The 25,932-nt window shown below is 50.2% G+C and overlaps 1 protein-coding gene across 5 annotated transcripts in view; it reads right to left on the bottom strand.

The window, feature by feature from the left end:
* Positions 1-8,399, bottom strand: part of SHC3 (SHC adaptor protein 3) — a 182,763-nt gene extending 174,364 nt beyond the window's left edge. The window contains exons 1-3 of one of the 5 annotated variants that reach the window (XM_089315802.1): positions 7,138-8,361; positions 6,839-6,974; positions 5,842-6,700 (exon numbers count right to left, since the gene is read on the bottom strand). In XM_089315802.1, coding sequence (XP_089171928.1) covers positions 5,842-6,333 — 492 coding nt within the window. In that variant the 5' untranslated portion in view covers positions 6,334-6,700; positions 6,839-6,974; positions 7,138-8,361. Of the gene's footprint in view, positions 1-5,841; positions 6,701-6,838 lie in introns of all 5 variants that reach the window. The other 4 variants (XM_089315808.1, XM_089315803.1, XM_070065791.2 and 1 more) reach the window with 4 other exon arrangements.
* Between the last annotated feature and the right edge of the window lie 17,533 nt (positions 8,400-25,932).

Genomic DNA, 25,932 nt, shown 5'->3' on the forward strand with positions numbered 1-25,932 from the left:
TCTGAATTGAATGATAGCACTCCACTTTTTCTTGGGCATATATTTCAAAGATTTATTTATTTTATATGAAAGGCAGAGTTACACTGAGAGAGAAGGAGAGCCAGAGAGAGAGAGAGAGAGAGAGAGATCTCCCATCCACTGATTCACTCTCCAAATAGCCACAACAGCCAGGCCAGCATCCAGGAGCTTCATCCAGGTCTCCCACGTGGGTGCGGGGGCCCAAGGACTTGGGCCATCTTCCACTGCTTTCTCAGGCACATTAGCAGGGAGCTGAATCAAAAGTGGAGCAGCTGGGACTCGAACTGGCACCCAGTGGGATGCTGGCACTGAAGACAGAGGCTTAAAACACTGTGCCACAGCGCCAACCACCTCCTTTGGTATTTTTACTGGAAGTGCTGGCTTCTCCTTGCGGTTCCCTCTGGGTGCTGCTTCCATCTGTGGCTGACTGCTCTGCAAAGAACCCTCGTGGCAGTGTCTGCAAGCTTCGCCAGAGAGCTTTCTGCTGATCCCGCCATGCACGTCTGCGGGCCCCTTTCTCCCAGTCACAGCTCCGTGCTGGAGCAAGGAGCTGTCCTGGTCTTGAAGCCACTCTTTTCACCTCAGCCAGACTCCTGAGCCATAGAGACAGCCCCAGCACAACCAGCCTGCCTCTCCCCACAGCCAGCACACAAGGTCAGCGTGCTGAGCCCAAGTCTCCCTATCCTGGCCAAGCCCAGCCTGACCACTGTTAAGGAGCTGGGACTGGAACCAGCCTGCATGAGGGTGTGCATGTCTGCCTATGAGGCTTCCTGCTCCCAGGACTTTACCTAAATGGTATTTGTCATGTATTCCTTGGAAATAGGGCAATAGTCAAGGGTAAGCCTTGTGGGGAGGCCGAGAGCATCGGCCTGTTCTCTACAGGGTCAAAGTTTCACTAATCATTTATCTGTTAGGAGGATTTTTAAACACGAACATCAAAGAAATGGATGAGATCACTGGGTATTTCTGGAAATGTGATATTTACAATTTTCTCACAAGAAAGAAAACAGCTGCCGCCCAAAGTCATCACAAGTCATCTTCCTGTGATGTGTATGTTGTGTGTATGCATTTGGGGTGTGTGTGTGTGTGTGTGTGGTGGGTGGTGTGTGTGTATGTGTTGTGCAGTGTGTTCATTTAACATTATCTATGCTTGTTTCACATAAAAAGAGACACCACAGGTTTACCTATTCATGTCAAAATTTTCTCAGACTATTTAGACAAAATTTATATGTAGGCAATCCATACTATGAGATTTTTCAAGGCAAATTTTAAGGCACAAAGATCAACATTTAAAGTTCAACTCCACATTAAGGAACCATTTTAAATCTAGAACTAAAACCAAACTCCACCAATTCCACCATGATCCAGTACAACAGACACACAGGCGTTCCTCGGTTGTCAAGGAGTGCCTGTCTGGATAAGCCCATCATAAGCTGCAAACACCTCCCACACACCCTGGCCCAGCAGCACCGTGCCCTGCAGAACCCGGCTGCTCCCTGAGGAGCCCACCGACCCTACGGCTCACTGGGAGCTGCCCTGGCGACTGCCACCACCCAGAGGTGCCAGAGAGAATCCACCTGCAGGATGTGAGCCCAGGAACAACCCAAACTGAACACCCAAGCGTGGTTTCTGCCGAACGCCAAGCCCTTCACACCATCACAAAGTCTTAAGGTCCTAAGCTGGAACCTCACAATTCAAAGATCATCTGTACTCAAATAGCTTTGCTGATGGCTGTTCTGTATGGTCTTTGCTCACAGCTACCAAAACTTAGAGACTGGAAAAAAAGATGTACATATTTTAACAAAAACTAAGTGAAAAAAATAATGAATTTTAGAATAACTGCAATTTACACATACTATAAAGGCAGCAGCAGATTTATAAATAAAATATTTATCCCACCCCAAATATCATCAGATTCTCAAACGAGAGAAAGAAAATTATTTTGAAAGAGTTCTTGTCAAAACGAGGCTTTATCTGGGGGAATAGTTCGCTCCTTTTCTGACTCTTAAAATCTCTTCTAAATAGCTCATCATTTTGATTGCCAGTTAAGGTGTGACACTGTCTGACTGACGGGGTCATGGGCAAAATTTACAAATGGCTTAATCCTGCTCACTCAGTGCTGGTCTCCACGGTCTTAGCAGCTCTGAGCAGTGCTCACTTAACCTCATTGCTTTTAAACTGGGTCTGCCGATTCCTGCCGTAGGCACTTGGGTCACTTGGTGTCCTTTTTTAAGTTCGTGATGTGCTCTAAAGGGGAATCATTCTTTTGGGGGCCCCTTGTGGCCCACACAGTACTGCCTCCTTGTCCCAGCCTCATCCATCGCCCCATTGGGCGGCTCCAAAGCTGAAGCTCAAAGCTGCTCTTGTTTTGGGCCCAGAGACTCTTCCAGAACTAAACACCCAGAACAGGCATTTTGGTCTACTGGTTAAGACGCTGGTTAAGATGCCCACATCCTATTGTGGAGGGTATGGCTCCTGACTCAACTTCCTGCTATTGCAGTAGTGAGAGTTCAAGTGACCAGGTTCCAGCCATCCATGTGGACGACCTGGATTGAGCTCCTGGCTCCTAGTTCGGCCCACTGCCATCATTTGGGGTGAGAAGCAACCAGTGGAAGTTAACCTGTCTCTCTATATCCAACTCTGTCTGCCCCTCTGCCTATCAAATAAATAATTTTTTTAAAAGTAAAAAGATACAGGTGGAATTAGCCTTGCAAAAGAACTGAACATCCCTTCAGGTCCCTGAACTGTTCGTGTCCATCTTTCCTTCCTAACAAGGAGGAGCATGGAACACCAGCAGTAGCCCTGGAAGAGTGGGGCCCTAACCAGTTCTGACTTCAGGGCAATAAGAACTAAAAATGCACACCACCAACATCAATACCTGCTTGTATTTCTACCAACCTGTTAGGTCCAAATATAAAATAGTCTCTAATGGAATTTCAATCAAAATAGTCATTCTTTGCTGTTGGATTTTTCTTTTTTATCAAGGGCATATCTTGTCATTCACCCCCTTAAAATCCGCAAAAGAAAACACAGGTGTCAGGTGTGTGTAGAGGAGTAAAACGATGTCACCAGTGAAGCCAATCTGACCTGCATGCAAAACTCGAGCCGGGTAAGCCGGGGCCTTCCCCTTGTGTGTAACGATGATGGTAGGAAGGACCAATTGTGTATGTTAGAAGCTCTGAATTCTAGAGTGGCTCAGGAATTTTTCCACTTTTAAATTCTAGGTCCTTCCTTAATTAACGTTATGCAATGCTGCTCCAATAATCTGATGTTTCTGAGATGAACAAAACCCACCAGACTCTGCGTTCATCCTGCCTGCCTGCTCTCACGTAACCAGATGAAGTTGAAATGACTTGGAATTATAATTCCCATGTGTAATCTCCTACTCTCACCTGCAAGTAGGTATAGCAAGTATTCCTAGGAGAGAAGAAAATGTATAATGACAGAGAATGTGAATCTTCCATTTGGGGTTTTCCATTTGGGGCTTTCTTTAATTTAGGAAAAAGTCACATCTAAGAGAATAACACATCCTTTTCCCAGGCTCTCAACCTTTGGATCTCATCATTGACGTGCAGTCGTATTATAAAAGGTGCCCATTTCTATCCACCTGACATCATCTGCAGAACATTCGTGAATCAGTAAACACCTCCAGGCTGTGAATTTCCATTCAGTCTCATCATTTTTCAGTAAAACAAGTTCATCGTTTTCGACTCAACAGTGTGAGGATTTGCACATGTGTGCCAACAGAGGGCCATGTGATAATCTGAATCCTACAGGCACACGAGAAATAATCCTTTCCTGTCTGGTCTCCTCTCTTCGTGATTTCAAACTTCTCCAGGAAAGCCGAAACCATCAGTCTCCGACTCCATGACCAGCTGGCACCATGGCTCACAGCTGCTGATGCACAAGCGGCAAACCACGACAGCACAGAGCTCTTCGCAGCCCCCAGGACACAGATGGCGGGGAGCGGTCCCAGCCCTCACTACTGCTCATGCCCGATGCAGTCACAAAATCTTACACCCATAGAACGGCCACGCACAGCAGACCTAGTTTAATGCACTCACCATTGGATGGCCATATTTTGGCCAACAGAACTGGTTGTCTGCCTTCATTTTTCAAAAAGCAAAACCCTAAGAGATGTTTTTAAGGCAAGCTTTAAAGGCATAAGTTGGAGAATCGCCCTCCAATTTGAAAACTACCCTCTGTGTTCAACACAACCAGTACGAGACATCTTCAAAAAGTTCATAAATGTAGATTATGAAATAGGATTTTGCACCAAAATAAATCTATCTTTTAATTCCATTTTTTCCATGAACTTTTTGAAGTCCTCTTGAACAGAAAGCTTTGCCAACGTCTATTTATCTACTTTAAATGGAGAATTTTTTTTAACGACAACCCTACTAACACTGTATAAGCCATTAATATACTCTGCTGTCACAGTTTAACATCAAAATTGTCAGGTTTTTTTTTCTGGTTTTGGTTTTGGTCTTTCTTTTTGTTTTTGGCCCTTGGTTACATAATTTGAATAAGCAATGCAAGATTAGTATTCATTTCCTCTTAAGATAAACCCGACCAAATGTGCATATTTCATACTGATCTCCATCCCTTTTGGTAAAACACAACAATCCAAAATCAGAAGCTAAAATGCAGGTAAAATTAAAACACAGACTCACAAGAGAAAGGGACCCAATTTGTAACACCAGTGGTCACATTCAGTTAGCCACAAAGTGAACCACGTCCTTTTTATATCTTGGCTCCAAAATGCCCACGGTCCTACATCATACCTGGGGACACATTCTGGTGAATTCTTACACTGGGTCTGAGCCAGTGTTTACATCCTGCTGGCTTCTCAATGTTACCAGCACTCCGTGGGCGGAGAGTGTGTGTCTTTTCCAATAAAAAAAGTCACGCCTTGGAGTGGCAGGACTGAAATGACAATTTGGATCCTTCCCCCACTTGCCTAGGGGTAAAGCAGCTCACTGCTACCTGGCAGACAGGAGGCAACTGGTGTTGGGCACAGTAACTGAACTGGGCTGAGGAGTTCCTTAAATAGGGGAACGTGTTTGCATAAGGCAGGAATTGGACTGACTCTATCCTCCTTTTATAATTCTTTGTGCTGGAGGGGGAACAGGCCTGTGTAGACCCTGCCTGGTGCGGCGCCCCCTGCCCGGTGAACCTATTTAAGTGGAAGACCACAGTCACTGCCCAAAACATCCCAAAGGGTCTTTTTGCTGTGGTAAAGCAAAAGCGACCCTGGTGAAAGACTTAAACACCAGAGAAAGCCTTGCGGAGGGAGAAAGTAGAACCCTTTTAAGAGAAAGCATGACAGCGTTTGGCCTGGCTTGCCGGGGCTGGGGATTCTGGCTTTGGGGGGAAGAAAACGTACCCCCTCACCCCTCTCGATCCCCTACCGCCAGGGGAGCACACAGCAGAAGTAGTGACACTCCTGCACCTGTAACCCCAGGGACTGCACAGGTATTATTAGCGTGTTCCAAGTACACCAGGTAGGCCAGACCGCCGCGGCCTGGGACACTGGCCAGATATCGGAGGAAGCCAGGCGGTGAAGGCGCGCGCAAGGAGTGGAGCCCGGGAGCAACCAGGACAGGGCGAGGTCACCCAACCGTTCCACTTCTTCCCAACCGAGGCGGAAAAGGCGCATTTGTAGTTCTCTCCTCGCGGCTGCCAAGCGAACAGCTCACTGAGGAGCGCCGCGCGACTGCCCGCCCCGAACGCGGCAGTCCTGGGCGCCCCCCGCACCCCAGGCTGCAGCGGACCTGCCTGCCCCACCGAGGTGGCCCTCGTCGGGCCCGTGCGCGCACCTACCTTGACCACGTAGGTGACTCCCGGCCCCAGCACCTGGTCGCTGGCGTGCGGCGCCCCCCGCGGGGGTCTGGGCAGCGGCTCGTCGCCCGGCCGGCCCTTCCTGGAGGCGCTCATGCTCACGGCCGGAGCGCGGGGCGCGGGGGCCGCGCTGCCGTCCGGGGCGGCCAGGCTGGGCGCGCTGCAGCTGCCCGAGAGCCGCGCGCCCGCCCGCTCCCGGGCGGCCGACGACAGGCCGCGAAGGCCGGAGCTGGAGAGTTTCAGGTGGGACACCTTGTGGAGCAGGTGGCCCAGGCTGCCGGGCCCATCGTCGGGCGCCTTGCGCAGCGCCTCGCCGGACACCAGGTAGGGCGCCGCCGCGGGGGTCGCGCGCGCCGCCGAGACCTTGCCGCCGCCGCCGCCGCCGCCGCCGCTCACCGACAGGCTGTGGAGCAGGTCATCGACCGATGTCACCGAGTCATTCCTGAAGCGGTTGTACTTGGTGCGCGGAAGCATGCCCCTCCGTGGACTCGCCACATCCGCCCGGGCGCTGCTGGTGCCGGCCCCGGCGCGGGCTGCCGCGCATAGCAGGCGAGCCGCGGGCCCCGCAGCGGGACAGAACCTGGGGGTCCCGGGACAGCCTCTTGGAGAGGGACGACAGAGCCGGGGCGCGGTGCCCTCCCGCCACTAGAAGCCAGCGCCGCGGCGGCCTCGCAGCCCGGGCCCCGGAGCCCGCTGCCTGGGGTTGCACGTTCGCTCTGCTAAAGTCATAGTTGCTCTCTGATGGAGCGCCCAGCTGCTCTGGGCTGCTCACAGCGAAATCAGACTCACTGGGAGAGGAGACCCTTCTCAACAAAGGCTCGTGAGCGCTGCAAATCACTTCCTGTTGGGAAAAAAAAAGAGAGAGAGAGAGAAGAGAAAAAACGACATCCACGCGCAGTCAGCACACTGGAGCCAATCAATTCTCAAACTGCCTTTTTCTACCTCCCCAGATATTTCCTTCCGACCGTTGGTGTCTCACCTCCCCATCCCCCCGCCTCCACCCGGCGACTGTGCCAAAGGTAAATCCAGGTCCTCAGGTGGAGCACAGGGACTTGGTGAAACCCCTTCTTCTGGGTTAGGTTTGCCTCTTCCCTGCTCAGCGCCTCTGGGTGAGCCTGCGAAAGTGACGGCGACGGGTTAAAACGTGACGAAGGCTTTTTAAGAATAAGCCTTGAGCGAATCCGGTTGGATTCTGATTGGAAAGGCAGCAGGAATTTTTGGATAGGAAACAACAACAACAAAAAGGAAATATTCACCCCCCAGGTGAACATAAAATACCAGTTTCCTGGGTTTTTCTTTTTATTTTCCAATCCACACAGCGGCCATGACGAGTGTCTGTGGCAATGCAGTTTTTCCAAAAAGAAAGAAAATCTGCCTATGAACTTCTATGCAGTGGCAATCAAGGGGCCTCCCTGCTCATTTGCAGGCGTCTTCTCCAGCCAGGGTTAAACTGAATGTCTACTTCCAAAAAAAAAAAAAAAAAAAAAAAAAAAGAATGCTCCTTTGATGAGGGGTAACAGGCTCCAGAAATCCACTCCCCCCAAAAAAGGGGGAGCTGTGTTTGAAGCTTTATCCCAACTGAATGTGTTTCATCTCTGGAAAAACGCCTGAGGATCGCCACCAATACATTGCAGTGTGTGCCTTCGGTTGCTGCTTGTGACCCTGCAGTCAGGAAGGAAAAAAATGCGGTTGTTCTCATTGCACATCAAATCCACAGGAAAAAAGAAAAAAAAAAAAGCCTTCTTTTCAGGAGCCCAGCTCAGGCTTGCCAGCGCCAGCACAGGCCTGACTCCTGCCAGTCAACCAAAGCCCCCAAGAATATTCGCCCAGGACTCTGCAGCCCGCCGGCCCCTTCCTGGGCAGGCTCTGCCAGTCTTCTCAGGCATTCAGAGAACCTGCTCCACCGTGGAGACTGTCAAAGTTTTCCAGCAACTTTGGGGCGAGCAAATGCATTCACCCGCCCTGAGTCTTCTCTCGCCCGTAACTGGGCCTGTGCACCACCCGAAGTCCTTGCACCGGGCTCCGCGCACCCGGGCTTAGGGAGCGAGGCTCACGGCGAGCGCGCGGGTGCGGCCGGCGCCGCGGACGCACGGGCGCAGAGGAGCCGCGGCGTCCCCGGCGCAGCAAACGCGTCCCCGCAGCTCCCCGCCGGTGCCGCAGCCCTGGCACAACAGCCGCCCAGCATTCATTTTTTCCCTGTCCCTGGTCTGCATAGCAACAGCCAAGGCACACCCCATGGACGATGTTGATGCTTCTCAAAGTCCCCCCCCAAATCTGAAGCAAAACAGCCCTGTCATTCCCAAACCGTGATCTTCATTAGAAGCAGACAAAAGCAGCAAAATGTGAATGAATGCTGTTTGTGTGAATGAAAGGGCTAGCGAGCGAGCCAGCGATTCTGTGAATGAAGCAGGGCCTTGCAGCCGGTGCCAGGCAATCCCCTGGGCTCCGGCGGGCCTCAGCCAATGGGCGGCCGCCCCGGTGACTCATTCAACAAAGGCTCGCTCAATAGTGGAAGATTCCATTTCAATCAAAGGCGGGATCTGTTACCCCACGGCAGTGTGGGAAGAAAAAAAAAACCTACCCAGCAGGATCATAAAGATGCGAGGCTGAGGGAGAGGGGACGGACAGCTGCTGTGGGGAGAGGGGGAGTCGTTTCACCGGAAAATTCCAGATCCCTTGGTCAGGGATGAGTGCGAACGGGCCGCCCCCAAACTTGCACTCACCCGTTCATTTACATTAGGGAACTGCCATGAATGTGCCATTCGGCTCGGCTTTTATTATGAATGTACATGGCAGGCGCATTCAAAACCCAGGCTCTTCGCCCTTGAGTTTTTTCCGTGGAAGGAATACAGAGCACCTGTGGGTGGTCTGAGTCTCCAAGGGAAGGGGGGGAAATGCAAAGCTACACCTTTAACCCTTTAGTCAACAGCAGGCTTTCTATTTATTGTCTTTCTTATAATGAAGCCAAAGGAGGGAGACAGGTCATTGTCAACCATAGCAGTATAGATAAATGCACTACAGATGAAAAGGTGCCATCAAAGAGGTGAGTCAATATTCCAAGAGCACAGTCGTTCAATGAAACCACACGTACCTGGGAAGGTGGTGTCGAGGTTTTGAAACACGGCAGGAGAGAGAGAGAGAGAGAGAGAGAGAGAGAGAGAGAGAGAGAGAAGGTCAGAGCCATCATCACATCGTGCACAGAAGCCCACACGCCTGGCTCACAGGGGAGCCCTTGCTCTCACTGGAAGCCAAATGATTGCATTAGGCCCTATTGCAGAAAATGCAGTGTCTCCTCTATCAGCCTGAGACGATGTAGAGATGGGTGAGACAGGGGGCTGCCAGGTTAGGTCACAAGCAATGTGAGCGAAACGTTCACAGTCTGTGCCGTGATTTGTATACGATGTGTCTCCTCTGAAAACTCATATTGAAATCCAATGCCCATTGTGAGGCATTGAAAGGGTGGAAACTCAACCCAACTGCAGCGTTTCCTTTGGGAGGAGATTCAGATGCGGTAAGGCCATCAGGGTGGCGCTCCAGTATTGAATCCTGGTCGCTTTATAAGAAGAAGGAAAGAGAATGCACTTACAGCCGAGATTCTCTGATGGAGCTGGTAGTGGGGGCTGCTTGCCCCCAGCATCCTGTAACCCGAAATCTCACCCTGAGTAGAGTACAGGGGGAAGCTGCATTCTTGACTTAGACAATTAGGTGGAGTTGAACCCATTGGCTAATAAGGCTCAACTCCTCAACAGGAGGAGGAACACAGGCAGGTTGGAGAGAAAGGAGAGGGCTGAGTGTTGATGGTGTGCGGGTGGCACAGGTCTCCATGTAGAACTGTCCAGTGCTAACAAGCAGTCAGAACTGGAGGTTGAAATGTGAAAATGCCAGGCTCTGCAGTTAGTAGCTAAGCACAAATTGTCACGACTTGGAGAACTATGGAAACCTGATCAATGGGTGCCATGGAAGGAAGCATTTCAAAAGAAAATCCATGATAATTAACAAGTATGGTGGTGACCACTGTAACTCCCTTGACTGAGTATCCCCATGCACCAAGCAATGGTCATGGTTATAGACACAGGTAGTTAGTTTACATCCCATTTTGCACAAAAAGAAATCAAGGCTTAGAGGAGTTACAAAATGTGCCAGGACGACAATGGGTTAGGAACAGGCAGAGGGCAAGTGATTTCACTCCAAAGCCATGTTCATAACCATAGAATCACAGTGATTCAGCTGTGGCCGTTTGGTGCCTGCATCCCATATTGGGATGCCTGGTTCAAGTCCTGGCTCCACTCTCTATTCCAGCTTCCTGCTAATGTGCATCCTGGGAGATAGCAGATGGTCTCTGCCATCCATGTAGGAGACTCAGATTGCTTTCCTGGCTGCTGGCTTCAGCCTAGCCCGGCTCTGACTGTTGCAGGCATTTGGGAAATGAGGCAGTAGATGGGAAAACTCTCTCTCTCTCCCTCCCTCTCTCTCTCTCTCTCTCCCTCTTCACCTCACCTATTCTTAATCTGTCTTCCCACATTTCAAATACATAAAATCAATTTATTTAACAAATAAACAGAACCACCATGTTTCAGAGAGATTGCAAAAGGTCCCTGCTGAGACCCATCCTTTGCAGGTAGTGATTATCCTTCACTGGACATCTTAGCAAAGAGAATGGCATCAACTGAATGGAGGGGAGGAGGTGAGTGAAAGGTCATACTTCACAGAAGTTGAATGGGTCACAAGGTAAGATATAAGGCAATAACTCAAAATACAGAAGAGATAAGGTCCAGTGTTGTGGCTCAGTGAGTTAAGCCACATCTGGGATGTTGCCAAGCCATATGATTTCAAGTTCCAGCTGCTCCCCTTCTAATCCAGCTCCCTGCTAGTGCACCTGGGAAGGTAGCAGAAGCTGTACTAGGCCAGCGCCGCGGCTCACTAGGCTAATCCTCCGCCTTGTGGCGCCAGCACACCGGGTTCTAGTCCCGGTCGGGGCACCAGATTCTGTCCTGGTTGCCCCTCTTCCAGGCCAGCTCTCTGCTATGGCCCGGGAGTGCAGTGGAGGATGGCCCAAGTGCTTGGGCCCTGCACCCCATGGGAGACCAGGAGAAGCACCTGGCTCCTGCCATTGGATCAGCGCAGTGCGCCGGCCGCAGCGCACCGGCCGCAGCGCACCGGCCGCTGAGGCCATTGGAGGGTGAACCAACAGCAAAGGAAGACCTTTCTCTCTGTCTCTCTCTCTCTCTCACTGTCCACTCTGCCTGTCAAAAAAAAAAAAAGAAGAAGAAGAAGCTGGACTAAGTATTTGGACCTCTACCACCCGCATGGAACAACCAGATGGTGTTCTAAGCTCCTGGTTTCCACCTGGCTCAGCCCCTGTTTTGGAGGCCATTTGGGGAGTGAACCAGTGGATAGAAGATCTGTCTCTCCCTTTCTACTCTTTCAAATAAATCAATCTTTATTTAAAAAAAAAACATAAAGCAGATGATGGAAGAGTTGGGAATGTGTGTGCAGTAAGGGAATGTGTGTGCAGTAAGCAGCATGGGAAAAATGAAGATTTGGGAAAGGGTGAGAGGCAAGAACAAAAGTGGAGCCACTGCCCTCATGTGGATGTCAGTGGCCTCACCTTTGCAGGTGACAAGCAAATCATTCAGGGCCTGGGTGGGAAACAAGAAAACCCAGAATGGTTCAAGTGTAGAGGCTTTAACTTAAAGGACATTTATGGAGATGGGGTTAAGTCAGTCCAAGAGGATGGTCCTGCACCAGGGAGTCAAAAGAGGAAGAATGATTGGTGCCTTAGGGCTGAAGGGATAAGAAGACAATGGAGTCACGGGAGCCAGTGGAGTCCCAGCTGGCATTCTGGAGGAGCTTCACAGAACAGCTGTGGTCTGAGAACAAATTATCTGAGGAAGATGCAGAGAAGAAAGACCCAGGCTCGCTCTCTTCCTGATCTCTCATCTCCTGTTGGTGTTGCCCATTGGCCAAACCCAGGAACCAGAGGTCCAGGGAGCCTGGAGAGAGGACCACTTTGGGAAGGCTGCCCCCAGGCACGTGGCTGAGGGGAGGAGGACCACAGCCAGCACTATAAGAGTATCTGCAGTTAAGTTTGTCAGTGATCGTGGGAGGGACTCCAGGATTTTACACCTAATTTGGATGTTACTCCTGATTGTCTCTGTGAATCAAAGACACTATCATACTTAAAAAGTGAGTGGATGCATTTAAGTAAGGATCTGAGTAGCAGGTAAATGCTCAGAGTGTCTTCTGAGGATGGGAATATTAACAGACAGGATAAGGAAAGGGACTGCCATGTGGCATCCCGGTCCAGCCACAGTTCTGGGGTGTCCCTGACAACAGAGGTGTGGTTTTTCCTGTGTTTCCCTGCCTAAGTCTGAGCTAGAAGAGGGTGAATTGTTAGATAGGAGGGTCCATTCAGGGATGAAGGCAGACGAGGGAGGGTGTGGAGACCATAAACCAGCAGGCACTGGGGATGGGGGATGGGATGGAAGAAGGAGAGAGACGGATGTGGCTACTGGAGGACCAAGCTCAGGCCCAGAACTCTCACAGCTCCCTGTGGGGGGAGGCACAGCCTGGGACCTTTGGGATATGAATCAGAGAGGAGTGGACAGATGGGAGCAGAAGACCCCTACTGGTACTTCCTAATGCATAAGTGGGAAAGGGGGAAGCCCCACCAGAGGGGTTCCAGTTTCCTTAAAGCCAGAAATTGGGGTCATCCTGGGAGGAATCTGGTGTTGCAAAGGAGCTATTTTCCTGGAATTGCATGAAAAAATGGGGTGGCCAGGCTCCAGGGGAAGGGTGAATGAGAGCACGGTAGTTCAGAAAAGAAGCAACAAGGGTCATACCTTGACTTGACCATGGAGGGAGGGCTCCTGAATTCGAGATGCAGATCTGCTGTCTCAGAGACCCTCGGTGACCATCCGGTGGAGGGGAGGAAACAGGGCTGAGTGTGGGACTTTCAGTGGTGTGAGGATGCTCTGAGAAAGCTCACCCAACAGTGTGACACAATCATTCAGCACCAAGGAGAGTTCCTTACACCAAGAGCCCTGCCCTGGGCTCTCCTCTGAAGGGCAGGTCTTGAGCCTCTGCCAGCTCCGAGGAAGGCTCAGAGCCACTGGTTCAGCAAGCCACAGCACTCCTCCATCAGTTCTGTATTTATTTCTCAGGTTCAAAGTACTCATCCAGGCCGGCGTCACAGCTCACTAGACTAATCCTCCGCCTTGCGGCGCCAGCATACCAGGTTCTAGTCCCGGTCGGGGCGCCGGATTCTGTCCCGGTTGCCCCTCTTCCAGGCCAGCTCTCTGCTGTGGCCAGGGAGTGCAGTGGAGGATGGCCCAAGTGCTTGGGCCCTGCACCCCATGGGAGACCAGGAGAAGTACCTGGCTCCTGCCATTGGATCAGCGTGGTGCGCCGGCCACAGCACGCTGACCGCGCGGCCATTGGAGGGTGAACCAACAGCAAAAAGGAAGACCTTTCTCCCTCTCTCTCTCTCTCACTGTCCACTATGCCTGTCAAAAACAAACAAACAAACAAAGTGCTCATCCAAGCAGCTCCAGCTCCCCCCGTCCACGTGAGTTATGTGTTGTGGGACAATTCTTCAGAGGCAGCTGCTTGCTGCATCAGGCACCGTGTTGAGCCCTCCATGTGGGTCCATCTAATCCTCAGAAACCCTACCTGGCCAGTTCCATTATTCCCCCTTCTCATAGATGAGGGCACTGGGGCCAGGAGAGTCTCAATGACTTCCCAGAGAGAGACACAGTTAGCAGGTGGCAAAGTAGCAACTTCTACTAAAGCCAGCTTGACCTAGCATCCCCGCAAGGACAACCCTGCAAGAAGGGGTGTCCTCATTCCAGCTCTGCTGCTCTTCAGCTCCCACCTCCATGGAGGGAGGGTAACAACTCAGCCTACCACCCCCTCACACGGTTGCCATGGTGACCAGGCGGCCAAGCACAAGAGCATGCGGGCTCAGCAAGAGGTGTTTTATTATGATTGGGGAAACCAGCAAGCCTCTTCCTACTTTACACAGAAAAAGGGGACAGAGTGCACCCTGGGGAAACCCATGGACATGCTGGCTGCATTAGCAAAAATGAAGACGGAGAGGACAGCTTTAACACACTTTGGAAACAGGTGCACCCTAGAGCAACAAAGCAAGAAAAACGATTCTCATTTCAGATGGAAGAATCCCAGGGTACAGTCTCTCAGAAACAAAGTGAGAGAATTACAGGGTATACATGCTATGATGCAGCTAGGAGGCTGCTGAGTGTTTAAAAATAGTTGCTTGATTAAAATATGAGGACACTTCAAAAAGCCCATGGAAATGGAATTCAAAGTTAAGTTTATTTCAGTGCAAAAAAAATTGAAATCCATGCATACTTTTCTCATAAGACACATTTTCCAGGGACTTCTTGAAGAACTCAGATGTAGGAGCTTCATTTCATCTGTAAAATAGGAAATTAGAGCTTTTCCTGGAGAACTAATTCATTTAGAAATATCTTAATGAGAATCCATATTCCCTTCAGTGCCTCAACTATATGCATATCTAGTTCAATATAGAAACAATTTCACGTGCCTCCTTTTTCCTTTAAAAGACCTATTTTTAGAGTCTGTGAGTGTTATAATCTTCACAAATACATACAGTGAGTGAATAATATTCCATGTAGTTGAGATATCATCACCCCCTTGGATCCACTCCTGTCACTACACGCTTTGGCTGTTTCCAATGTGTCAACGCTGCCAACACTGCCACGTGACAGCCTCTGCCCGGCGGCTGGTTTTGTGTCTGTTGCACTATTTCTCCGTGTAATTCACAGGCGTGTGGGCATTTTCATAATTCATGATTATTTGTTAAAGGTTTCATCAGTGTTTACTGCCAACAGTGATCACTAGGAGCACATTAATTTCCTTGTGACCTCAGCACCTTTGGATTTTATTATTTTTGATGTTTCCATTCATATCAAATGATTATGAGATGGTTATTCAAGGGTGTGTGGCTTTCAGTTGGTGGAGTGAATTATGGTATGTATTATTATATTATACACATTATTATATGTACATGTGTTATACCCATATAGATAAAATATATTAGCATGTATAGTTATGTATAATCATAATACAAAATTTGCTAGGCTGCTGCCCACTGGTCAGCTCCAAACCAAGAGCCCTGAGATTCGCCAGACCTCGGAGAGGTGTAGTCTGCCTGCTCACTTGAATCCTGTGGACTTCCCCTAACACTGCTGTGAAAAATAGCCTCACAGGGCAGCCGTTTGGCACAGGATAAGATGCGGCTTGCAACACCCGCATCCCATCTGGACTGCCCGTGTTTGAGTCGCAGCTCTACTCCCGACCCCAGGCCTCGTGAGAGGCAGCAGGTGATGGCCAAAGTACTTAGGACCCTGCCACCCAAGTGGGGGGCCCAGACTAAGTCCTGGCCCCTGGCTTCAGCCTGGTCCAGTCACCGCCCCCAGACTGTTGCAGGCATTTGGGGAGTGATCCAGCAGTTGGGGGATCTCTCTCACAGACTGTCTGTCTCCATCTCTTTCTCTGACGTTCAAGAAAAATAATTTTTTGATGACCTCATTTTGAGCCTCAGATTTGTTCGTATTTGCAGTAGCGTTTTAACTACTTTTAATTAGATTATTTCTTCCAGACTCTGTGGGTTTTCCCTATAGTTGTCAAATGTTTATCATTTTTACCTTTTTTTGATAAACATTTTAGCATATATATAATTATGCATAATGTAGTCACATATGTTATGTAAGTCTCTATACATTATATAACATTAAGCACTACGATTTACACATAATTACATATACTTGCATATAACCTATATTGGTATAATATTTGTGTGCATTAATTATATGAATTATTTCTCATTCATATGGATAAATTTTGCATTATGATTATGCATAACTATATGCTAATATATTTTATCTATATGGATATAATACATATACATATAATAATGTATGTAAAATTTGATAATACATATAATAATGTAATATAATAATATATATGTATACTATTTCTCATTCAAATGGATGTTAAAATTTATAGATATTTCTGGATACTAATATATAGGCTACACCTGCGCAATATTTGAATCTATTCCTGGTATGTACTAACTCCTCCTATGGAGGAATCATGCGTTATGATTGACACATTATATAAAACCTGTATTGGTGCACAGAGACTCAGCAGCAGGCACAGAGGCATTGATCCCTATACAGCAACCCCCCCACCAGGAGCCCACAAAGAGGGACTGCCGAGCCTCCACGTTTCCACGCAAGCTGAGAAGCCACTGGTGCCGTGCGGTTCTCAAACCCGAGCCAGCGCCGAGTTCCCCGGCCACACACACTCATCTCCAGCCCTATTGCACGACTTCTGAGTCAGCAGGGGTGGGTGTGGCTCCCAGGTGACCACAACTCCACTTGGTTGATTCCCAAGCAAAGCAGGCCTGAGGGTCCCTCAGCCACTGAGTAAAACTGCAATCCCACACTGAAAGCTGAACTGGATGCACGGAGCACAGAGCACAGCCCAGCCTTCCAGGTACGGCCAGGTGGCCAGCCCGGACAGGGCTAGCGAGACAAGTTTCTGGCACAGTCGCTGTCGCAGTGTCTTCATGGCACTCCAGAGAAGCCTCTGACAGGAAGTCCCTCCCCAGCAGGGTTCCCAGCTGCCTGCAAATCCGAGGAAGCCCCTGGCGAGCTTCCTAGTCAAGGAAGCCAGGAATTCCAACCAAGAACCCCTCAAAATAACAGCATTCACTAGAAATCTGTGTCTGGGAGTCTTCGAAGTACCTTCAATGTGCTTCCAAGCTCACGCTGCTTCATAGATGGAGAGACCGAGACACCAAGTGGTCAGCTCACTCAGTCAAGATCACAGACTAGTCGGGTAGGGCCAGAGATGAGGCTTGGACGTTCCAGCTCTGTACAGCCCGTGTATTAGCAAGACCAGGTAGTTGGGCGGGGAGAGCAAAGGGCAGGCGGCCGCAGGGAAGGGCTTGGCTGGAAACGTGCTTAAAAAGCCTGCGTGACCCCCAGCTCTCCTTTCCGCTCGGCACACCTAAGCCGTAGCATCTGCCTGCCCAGCAGTTTTGCTCTACAGAAGGCATCTGTCCGGGGGCCATGGGACAGGTGAGCAAGAGGGCCCCCCAGGAAAATGGAGGTGGGCAAGGTGTTCACATGAGCTCCCAGTGGAGCCTTCCTGCTCCTTCCCACGCCAGCTCCACTCTGCCTCCGGGGAACCGAACGGGCCTGGTAGGCAGCCTCCTTGATTACCCCCAGGTAGCTCCCCCAGCAGCAAGCGGACAGCCAGAGGGCAGGAAACGTCTGGGGACACTGTCACCAGGAAACCTAGGGAGGAAAACTAGAAGAAAAGGCAGCTGGGAGGAAGCAGATGTTGTAGAGGGGAAGACAGAACTGTTAAGAGCAGGGCTGGTGTGGGACCGCGGGTTAAGCCACTGCCAGTCACACCCGCATCCCAGGGGCTCCAGTCCTTGCTACTCCACTTCTGGTCCAACCCCTTGCTAGTATGCCTGGGATGGCAACACAGGACAGCCCGAGTACTAGCGCCCCTGACCCCCATGTGAGAGATCTCCTGGCTTCCACCTGGCCCAGTGCTAGCTGATAGAAGATCGCTTTCTCCTCTCTCTCTCTCTCTCTCTCTCTCTCTCTGTATGTGTGTGTGTTCCCTAGCTCTCTGTGACTCAACTTTTCAGATAAAGAAAATAATAAATCTTCTTAAAAAAGAATTTTAAAAAACAGTTAAGAACATCCTCAAAGAAATTAGGTTTGCACCTGTGAAACAGACAAACTGCCTGACATGAGAGAGATGGGGCTTGGGGGGAAGAAGGATGGCAGGAGACAGGGAAGAAGAAGCAAAGCACATTACTAGATGAAAATAATCTTGAAGATTAAACTTAGATGTAGCACATCCGTTAGGCAGGAAGTTAGCAATTAGCCTCTGTGTGTGAGAAGAGCCTAGGGAAACTAACACCTACAGCAGCCCAGCATCTGCATCCAGTATCTGCATTTCGAAGTCCTACCCTACCCTGATCCCCTTGGAGGTGGCCCCGCCCCTTCTATCGGGCCTGGTAAGCATCCTTCCTCGAAGGCCAGCTGTCGCTCCCCGTCTTCATGGAGGAACGACACAGGACCCTGCGCTGTTCTTTTGTCTGCTTGGCCCTCCCCGGGTTTGCTGCTGGTTCTTCCCGGGTTGGCTACCGTCCCTTCCACCTCCGTGGAAGGGCGGTTCCCCCTGCCACATTCCCCACTTCCGCGGGGGAGCGGCACACCGCCGGCCGGCTCTCTCGGGGGCTGCACAGGTGTTCCCCTTAGATGTTCCTGGTGCATGCCGTCTCTCTCCTCCTTTATAGTCCTCTTCCACCAATCCCAACTCTGCTACCCACACGCCGAGTACGCTGCTCTCCTCCAATCAGGAGCAGGTCCCACAGTTTATTGGTTGAACTGGAGGCAGCTGTGTAGAAGCTGTTTCCCTTCTCAGCGCCATATTGTGGGAAAGTAGATGCATAGAATAAGTCTTAATTCCAGTAACTTAGTCTAGTCCAAGTTGCTCCCAGTTGCTCCCCACAGCTGGCACCCTAGAGAGAAGCCCCTTGGCTGACACCAGCCAGGCTTCCCCTAACAACCTCAGTGGTAAACTTGGAAAGCAATTTTTCGTATTTACGCCCAGCAAGTCTTTTGTTATGGAGGAAGAAGAGAAGAAAAAAGGCAGAAAGGCAAGACCCATGCCCTTAAAAATCCCAGCCTGGATGTCATCTAGGCATTCCCTATCTCTCGGGTTCCATCTGAAGAGTACCCATCCAGTCTTACCGATGTCCATACCCTAATAAACCTTGCTTTCCACTGCTCTCTGTCCCAAATCTGAATACTTGTTTGCTGGAAGCCAAGGACAGAAGGCTTTTTCTCCAGTGACACATCCATTTCATGCATGGATTGGACAGACAGGTTAAGGAAATGTAGAAAACAGAGCAAAAATACGCAGTGGTGCAAACTGGGAAAGCAAAGAGAACAAATGAGACAAGCAGCCCAGAAGGCCTACGGCTCTCCTTACAAAAAGCGCAGGACATGAGAAGTGAAGACGCAGGTGAAGGCAACAGTCAGGGAGTAACACAGCAAAAGTCCCCAAACTGAGGCCGTGAAGTCCACTGTGGAGGTGCCCACCACACTGACAGGTGAACAGACACTGTGTGAGTGCCCCCAGGTGCCCACCACACTGAGTGATGGGGACACAGACACTGTGCAGTGCCCCCAGGTGCCCACCACACTGAGTAATGGAGACACAGACATTGTGTGCAGTGCCCCCAGGTGCCCACCACACTGAGTGATGGGGACACAGACACTGTGTGCAGTGCCCCCAGGAGCCTACCACACTGAGTGATGGGGACACAGACACTGTGTGAGTGCCGCCAGGTGCCCACCACACTGAGTGATGGGGACACAGACACGGTGTGAGTGCCGCCAGGTGCCCACCACACTGAGCGATGGGGACACAGACGCTGTGTGCAGTGCTGCCAGGTGCCCACCACACTGAGTGATGGGGACACAGACACGGTGTGAGTGCCCCCAGGTGCCCACCACACTGAGTGATGGGGACACAGACACGGTGTGAATGCCGCCAGGTGCCCACCACACTGAGTGATGGGGACACAGACACTGTGTGAGTGCCGCCAGGTGCCCACCACACTGAGTGATGGGGACACAGACACTGTGTGCAGTGCCGCCAGGTGCCCACCACACTGAGTGATGGGGACACAGACACTGTGTGCAGTGCCCCAGGTGCCCACCACACTGAGTGATGGGGACACAGACACGGTGTGAGTGCCCCCAGGTGCCCCCCACACTGAGTGATGGGGACATAGACACTGTGTGAGTGCTCCCAGGTGCCCCCCTCCACTGAGTGATGGGGACACAGACACTGTGTGAGTGCTCCCAGGTGCCCTCCCCCACTGAGTGATGGGGACACAGACACTGTGTGCAGTGCCCCAGGTGCCCACCACACTGAGTGATGGGGACACAGACAGGCTGTGTTGGGAAGCCTCAGGCAGATAGAAAAGGACTTCCACTCAGATCTGGATAAGACAAGGATATCCACTTTCACCACTCTTTTTCCATACAGTTCTGGAAATTTTAGTGAGGGCAATTAAGGAGGTGAAGTTAGTAAATGGCACCAAATTGGAAAATAGGAAGTCAAATATTCCATGTTTGCAATTGACATGATATTGTACGTGGAAAATCCTAAACCTACCAAAAAGCTGTAAGAATTGATAAACCAATTCAGTAAAGTTGCAGGTTACAAAATAAACGTACAAAAAAAAAAAAAAACAGTAGTTTTCTTGTATGCTAATGATGAACTCACAGAAAGAGGAATTAAGAAAGAATTCCAATTCACAATAGCCACAAAAATAAAATCAAGTATCTAGGAATAAATTGAACCAAAGAAGTGAAAGATCGCAACAATGAAACTTATCAAACACTAATGAAAGAAATCATCCAGGACATAAAAAAGTGGAAAAATATTCCTTGCTCATGGATCGGAAGAATCAATATCATTAAAATGTCTATACTGCCCAAAGCAATCGACAGATTCCGTGGAATCCCTGTCCACGTGGGAGCCCAGAAGAAGCTCCTGGCTCCCGACCTCTGACGGCTGTTGCAGCCATCTGGAGGAGTGACCCAGCGGATGGAAGACACCTCTCTCTGTAACTCTGCCTTTCAAACACACACACAGTGAGAAACTGGATCTCTCACACATGGCCAGGGAATCTAAAATGGTATAGCCACTCTAGAAAAGAATTTACCAGTTTCTTAAAAATACAAAATATACAATGGCCACGTGACCCAGCAATTGCCTCCCCCGCCCCCAGCACTGATCCCAGAGAGAGGAAAATACCTGTACACCGATGCTCATAGCAGATGTGTTTCTTGAGGATGGCCCAAGTCCTTGGGCCCTGCACCCCATGGGAGACCAGGAAAAGCACCTGGCTCCTGCCTTCGGATCAGCGTGGTGCGCCGGCCGCAGCATGCCGGCCACGGTGGCCATTGGAGGGTGAACCAACGGCAAAGGAAGACCTTTCTCTCTGTCTCTCTCTCTCACTGTCCACTCTGCCTGTCAAAAAAAAGACAAAAAAAAAAAAAAAAAAAAAAGATGTGCTTCTTGAATCCTAAAGAAGAATGGGATGGGAGAGGGAGTAGGAGGTGGGATGGTTTGGGGGTGGGAGGGGGGAAGGGGGGAAGAACCGCTATAACGGGAAACTTGTACTTATGAGATTTATATTTATTAAATAAAAGCTTTCTATTAAAAAACAGATGTATTCCTAATAGCCAAAAAACTAGCAATGGCCCAGTTTTTCTGTGGGTGAACGGCCTAACAAGTCTGATACACTCCTAGCCTGGAATAGGACTGAGCTATACAAATAATGAAATCATTGGCTTACACAACAAGCGCATGAATCTCTGGATAAATACGCCGTGTCAGAAGGCTGAGGCCAGAGGGTTACACTCTGCATGATTCCATGCACACATCCTCGAAAGGACAAAAGGATAGACGCAGCTGATTCACGCCAGGGGCTGAGGACGGGCTGGAGGTGGGAGGAGGCAGAGGAGGCTCTCAGAGGAGCAGGGGGCACCCCGGCGTTGGTAGACGCGTTCTGTGCCGCCAGTGCTGCTGTGTGTGAGCTACCATGTTTTTGTAGGGTGTTGCCACTGGGGAAACTGAGTAGAAGCACCTAAGATTTTGCAATGTGTTTTTTACAATTGCATACAAATGTGCAATGATCAGAGAATCAAAAGTTCAATGAAAAATGTGAAAATTAAATGCAGACCAAAATCCAAATTAATTCTTGAAGGAAAAAAATGCAGGATGTGGAAGAGTGTATTTTAGTGGCAACACTTGGATTAACGAAAGGGAGAAAATAAGGATTTTTAAAAATGCACGTGTCGTGTGTTGGTGACACGAGGAATGTGAACAAGGCAAGAGCCCTGCCCAGCCTTCGGAACTGCGAGAAAATAAACCCCGGTTATCGAAGCCTCAGAGTAAAATGAAAATAGGGGTGCAATTTCAACTTGTGGTGGAGAGCCGTGAGAGTAACAGGAGGTGCTGGATTTGTGCTCCTGCTAGGCGTACCCAAGAGCCTTTCCAGTGCAACGACTTTCTAACTGCCAAGGAACCCCCGGGCACTGTGGGATTCTCGTGGGGAAGAGGGAGCAGCTGTGGAGTGGAGGGGGGGAGGCGGTTGGCACCTCCCTGGATCTGGAAGGCCAGGTGGTGACAGGGAGGTGACAGGGCCAGCGGCTGAGAAGCAGACAGAACACCCAGGCCAGGGCTCTGATTCCAGACTTCGTGCAGAGACAGCTGGAAGCCACACTGTCGTTGTGTTTCGGGGCATCCCCGTGAGGGCTGGGGGCAGAACACAGCGAGGGGCAGCAGCAGGATCCTAGGGTGTCCGGGGGAGAAGTGGGGACGGCTGGATTCAGTGTGAGGATGGAGAGACAGATGGACAGTTCAGGCGGTGCTTTGGGGCTTGAGGATGGGGCGGGTGAGAGGAGGCAGTGAGGAAGAGGAAGGCACCCAGGCTGCCCCTGTCATTTCAGTCCTGAGCACCTGCATGCAGAGGTATTCTGTGCGCCCAGAGGAAGGACACTGAGGCTGGCATCATGGTGTAGTGGACTGAGCTTCCACCAGCATCCCATATGGGTGCCAGTTCAAGCCCTGGCTACTCCACTTCCGATCCAGCTCCCTACTAATGCACCTGGCAAAGTATCAGAAGATGGTTCAACAACGGCAAAGGAAGACCTTTCTCTCTGTCTCTCTCTCTCACTGTCCACTCTGCCTGTCAAAAAATAAATAAAAAAAAAAGAAGATGGTTCAAGTCCTTGGGCCCCTGCACCCACGTGGGAGACCTGGAAGAAGCTCCTGACCCCTGTCTTCAGCCTGGCACAGCCCCAGTCATTGAGGCCATTAGGGGAGTGAACCAGCAGATGGAATAATAACTCTCTCTCTCTCCATCTCTATCTCTCACTCTCTAACTCTGTCAAGTAAATAAATAAGTTTAAAAGGCAGAAGGATCCACATGGAAGACCAAGGTTTGGGATGGGTCCCCTGGGACTTCCAAGCAGAGGACTACAAGGTCAAGGTTGGGCCAGGCTGAGACTTTGGGTCTCCCACATGGATGGCAGGGGCCCAAGCACTTGGGTCATCTTCCGTTGGTTCTCCCAGGCCATTAGCGGGAAGCTGGATTGGAAGTAGATCAGTCAAGATGCACCCAGAACCCATATGGGATGCTGCCATAATAGGCAGCAACTTTTTTAAAAAATAGATTTGTTTATTTGAAAGGCAGAGTTTCAAGGAGAGAGAGGGAGGGAGGGAGAGAGAGAGCGAGCGAGGTCTTCTATCACTCCCCAAGTGGCTGCAATGGCTGGAGCTGGGCTGGTAGGAAGCCAGGAGCCAGGAGCCTGGAGCTTCATTCAGGTCTCCCATGTGGGTGCAGGGCCCCAGATCCTTGGACCATCTTCCTTTGCTTTCCCAGGAGCATTAGCAGGGAGCTGGATTGGAAGTGGAGCAGCTGGGACCCGGCCCCCACTGACAGCAACTTTACATGCTACACCACAATGTCAGCCCCAAGGGACTTTGCTTATATTAAGAAAACATTTAGTGCTTGTCTAAATCAGAACTGGAAGAATCAAAGAATGGCAATTAATGAATTATTCCGGGTTCTTTGTTGTGAGGACCTGATTTTAATTTTAGAAACTAGCCTTTTATTTTGGTGAAAAATGTAGATGTCTTCCAGGTAGACCTGTTGGTAGTTATACAAAAGTATAAAGAAAAGAATGAGAAATCCCCAGAAATTTCACCTCTGAGGAAGAGCTGTCATTGAGTTTTGGCATCTTGCCTTGAGGACTTGATTTTAGGCTTTGCATGATCTTCAGTATAATGACTGTGGTCACAAGATCTAGGAGTGTTTAAAGTACAAAGCCGAAGAGCTTGCAAAATGGTACTTGCAAAAGTTTGCTTAAAACAAAGGCTGGTGGTCCTAGTTGTTTGTAGCACTGATCTATCCGCCTATGTTGGGGTGATTGGGCTCAGCCAGAAAAGGGATGTCATTATATCTGGTATTTGAACAAAAGCATGCATGGTACACAGTCATCCGACTAACGCCCAATCCTACCAGACCTTGGACGGACATGCTATAAAAACGGTTATCACGGACAGTCTTTCTGTCTCGCACATCTATCACCAGTCCCCTCCACAGGATTTTAATGCCTGAATAAACATTTAAATGCACATGCCTCCCCATATTCCAGAAAAAAAAATAATTGGTTACCAAGTGCCTCCCAAACACATTTTTCAAAAACTACAATATGATTTAGATTGAAAATAGTAAGCATCTGAACTCAACTCTTGGGAAGAGAGACTGTCACAGGCATACTTTGGAAAAGATAATTTAAAAATACAAAAAGGCACAGCGCATTCATCTGTTAGACACAGAGAGCTGCTGCAGCTGTTTCAATGAGAAATTCCTGCAGACGCCTCCTGCCTGCTCTTGTTCACTTCCTCTCTGCGAGTCATGGGTGTTGCCATAGCAACGCTGTTGCTAAGGGGGACCCCGTAAGCACATCAGCTTCTGATCTGCAGCTTGGAGATGGTGTTAGCCTGAGAGCCCGGGTTGGTTGGAATATTTAGATTTAATTTGGGGCCGTTTTCCTCCATCTTTTCACAATGAATTCACCAGAAACTGCTGGAGGCTGTCCCTTCAAAAGGTAGGGCTGTGGGTCCTTCCCCTCCACCCTCGGAGCTGGGATGCCCTTCTGCTTGCATCCACTTTGCTACTGGGACCTCCTCACCATCCTTCTTGGACACTGGCGTCAGCAGACAAAACATTCATGGCAGTCACAGCCGTTTCTCAAGGCCACATGAGACTGGTTCTGTTGAACGCTTGTACACAGCAAGTGTACAGCAGAAATAAGTGGTCAGAAATATACAGCATTGTGAATCGTTAACCTGAAAGATCTTAAATGGTGAATGTTTAGAAAATCCCAAATGAAGCAAATCAAAATATGTGTGAAGTCTCCCTTCCCATGTCTCTGAAATCAGTGCTGGTGGATTGCAACATTTTTTTTTTTTGACAGGCAGAGTGGACAGTGAGAGAGAGAGACAGAGAGAAAGGTCTTCCTTTGCCATTGGTTCACCCTCCAATGGCCGCCGCGGCCAGCGCGCTGCGGCCGGCGCACCGCGCTGATCCGATGGCAGGAGCCAGGAGCCAGGTGCTTTTCCTGGTCTCCCATGGGGTGCAGGGCCCAAGCACCTGGGCCATCCTCCACTGCACTCCCTGGCCACAGCAGAGAGCTGGCCTGGAAGAGGGGCAACCGGGACAGAATCCGGCGCCCCAACCGGGACTAGAACCCGGTGTGCCGGCGCCGCTAGGCAGAAGATTAGCCTAGTGAGCCGCGGCGCCGGCCGGATTGCAACATTTCATCAAAAAGTCCTGGCTTGGAACCTGGCGTCTTCCACCAAGCCAGTGTTCACGGACCACTCTGCCTGTTGGAGGACGAGCTTTAGTTTCGATAAGGATAATTCCGTAGAGTGGCCTGTTTCCCAGTTTGTTCTGCTCCTTACTCTGCATGATGAAAAGAGAAGATCCACCTGCCAGTACCAAAGTGGCTCCAGAGCCGGGCCGTGGAAGTGGAGTGCCTGGGGAGAGAAGAGAGCCAGCGGTGAGGACACGGGCCCCTAGCGTGACCAGTCACCCCAGTGTGCCTGAAATGCCCAAATCCGGGGCCCCTTGACGTCCCCTGGGGGGTCTTCTGATGTTCACTCCTCGGATGGCTGTGTGCACCTGTGGAGGTGACTGTTTCGTCATTGGCTGCCCCCTTCCTTCTCAGCTATCCCTGGGCACCTGTCAAAACTGCAGTTTAACTTGGTGTCCACATTATCCACAGAATGAGAAGGGAGGCAAACAGGAGGGGAAATGCTTTGTCCAGGAACCTCCCTTTAAATTCAATGGCCCTGGCCGGCGCCGCGGCTCACCAGGCTAATCCTCCACCTGTGGCGCCGGCACAC

The sequence above is a fragment of the Oryctolagus cuniculus genome, chromosome 1 (genome assembly GCF_051225735.1).
Source record: "Oryctolagus cuniculus isolate XC-2025 breed Fujian yellow rabbit chromosome 1, ASM5122573v1, whole genome shotgun sequence".
In the NCBI taxonomy this organism is placed as follows: domain Eukaryota; kingdom Metazoa; phylum Chordata; class Mammalia; order Lagomorpha; family Leporidae; genus Oryctolagus; species Oryctolagus cuniculus.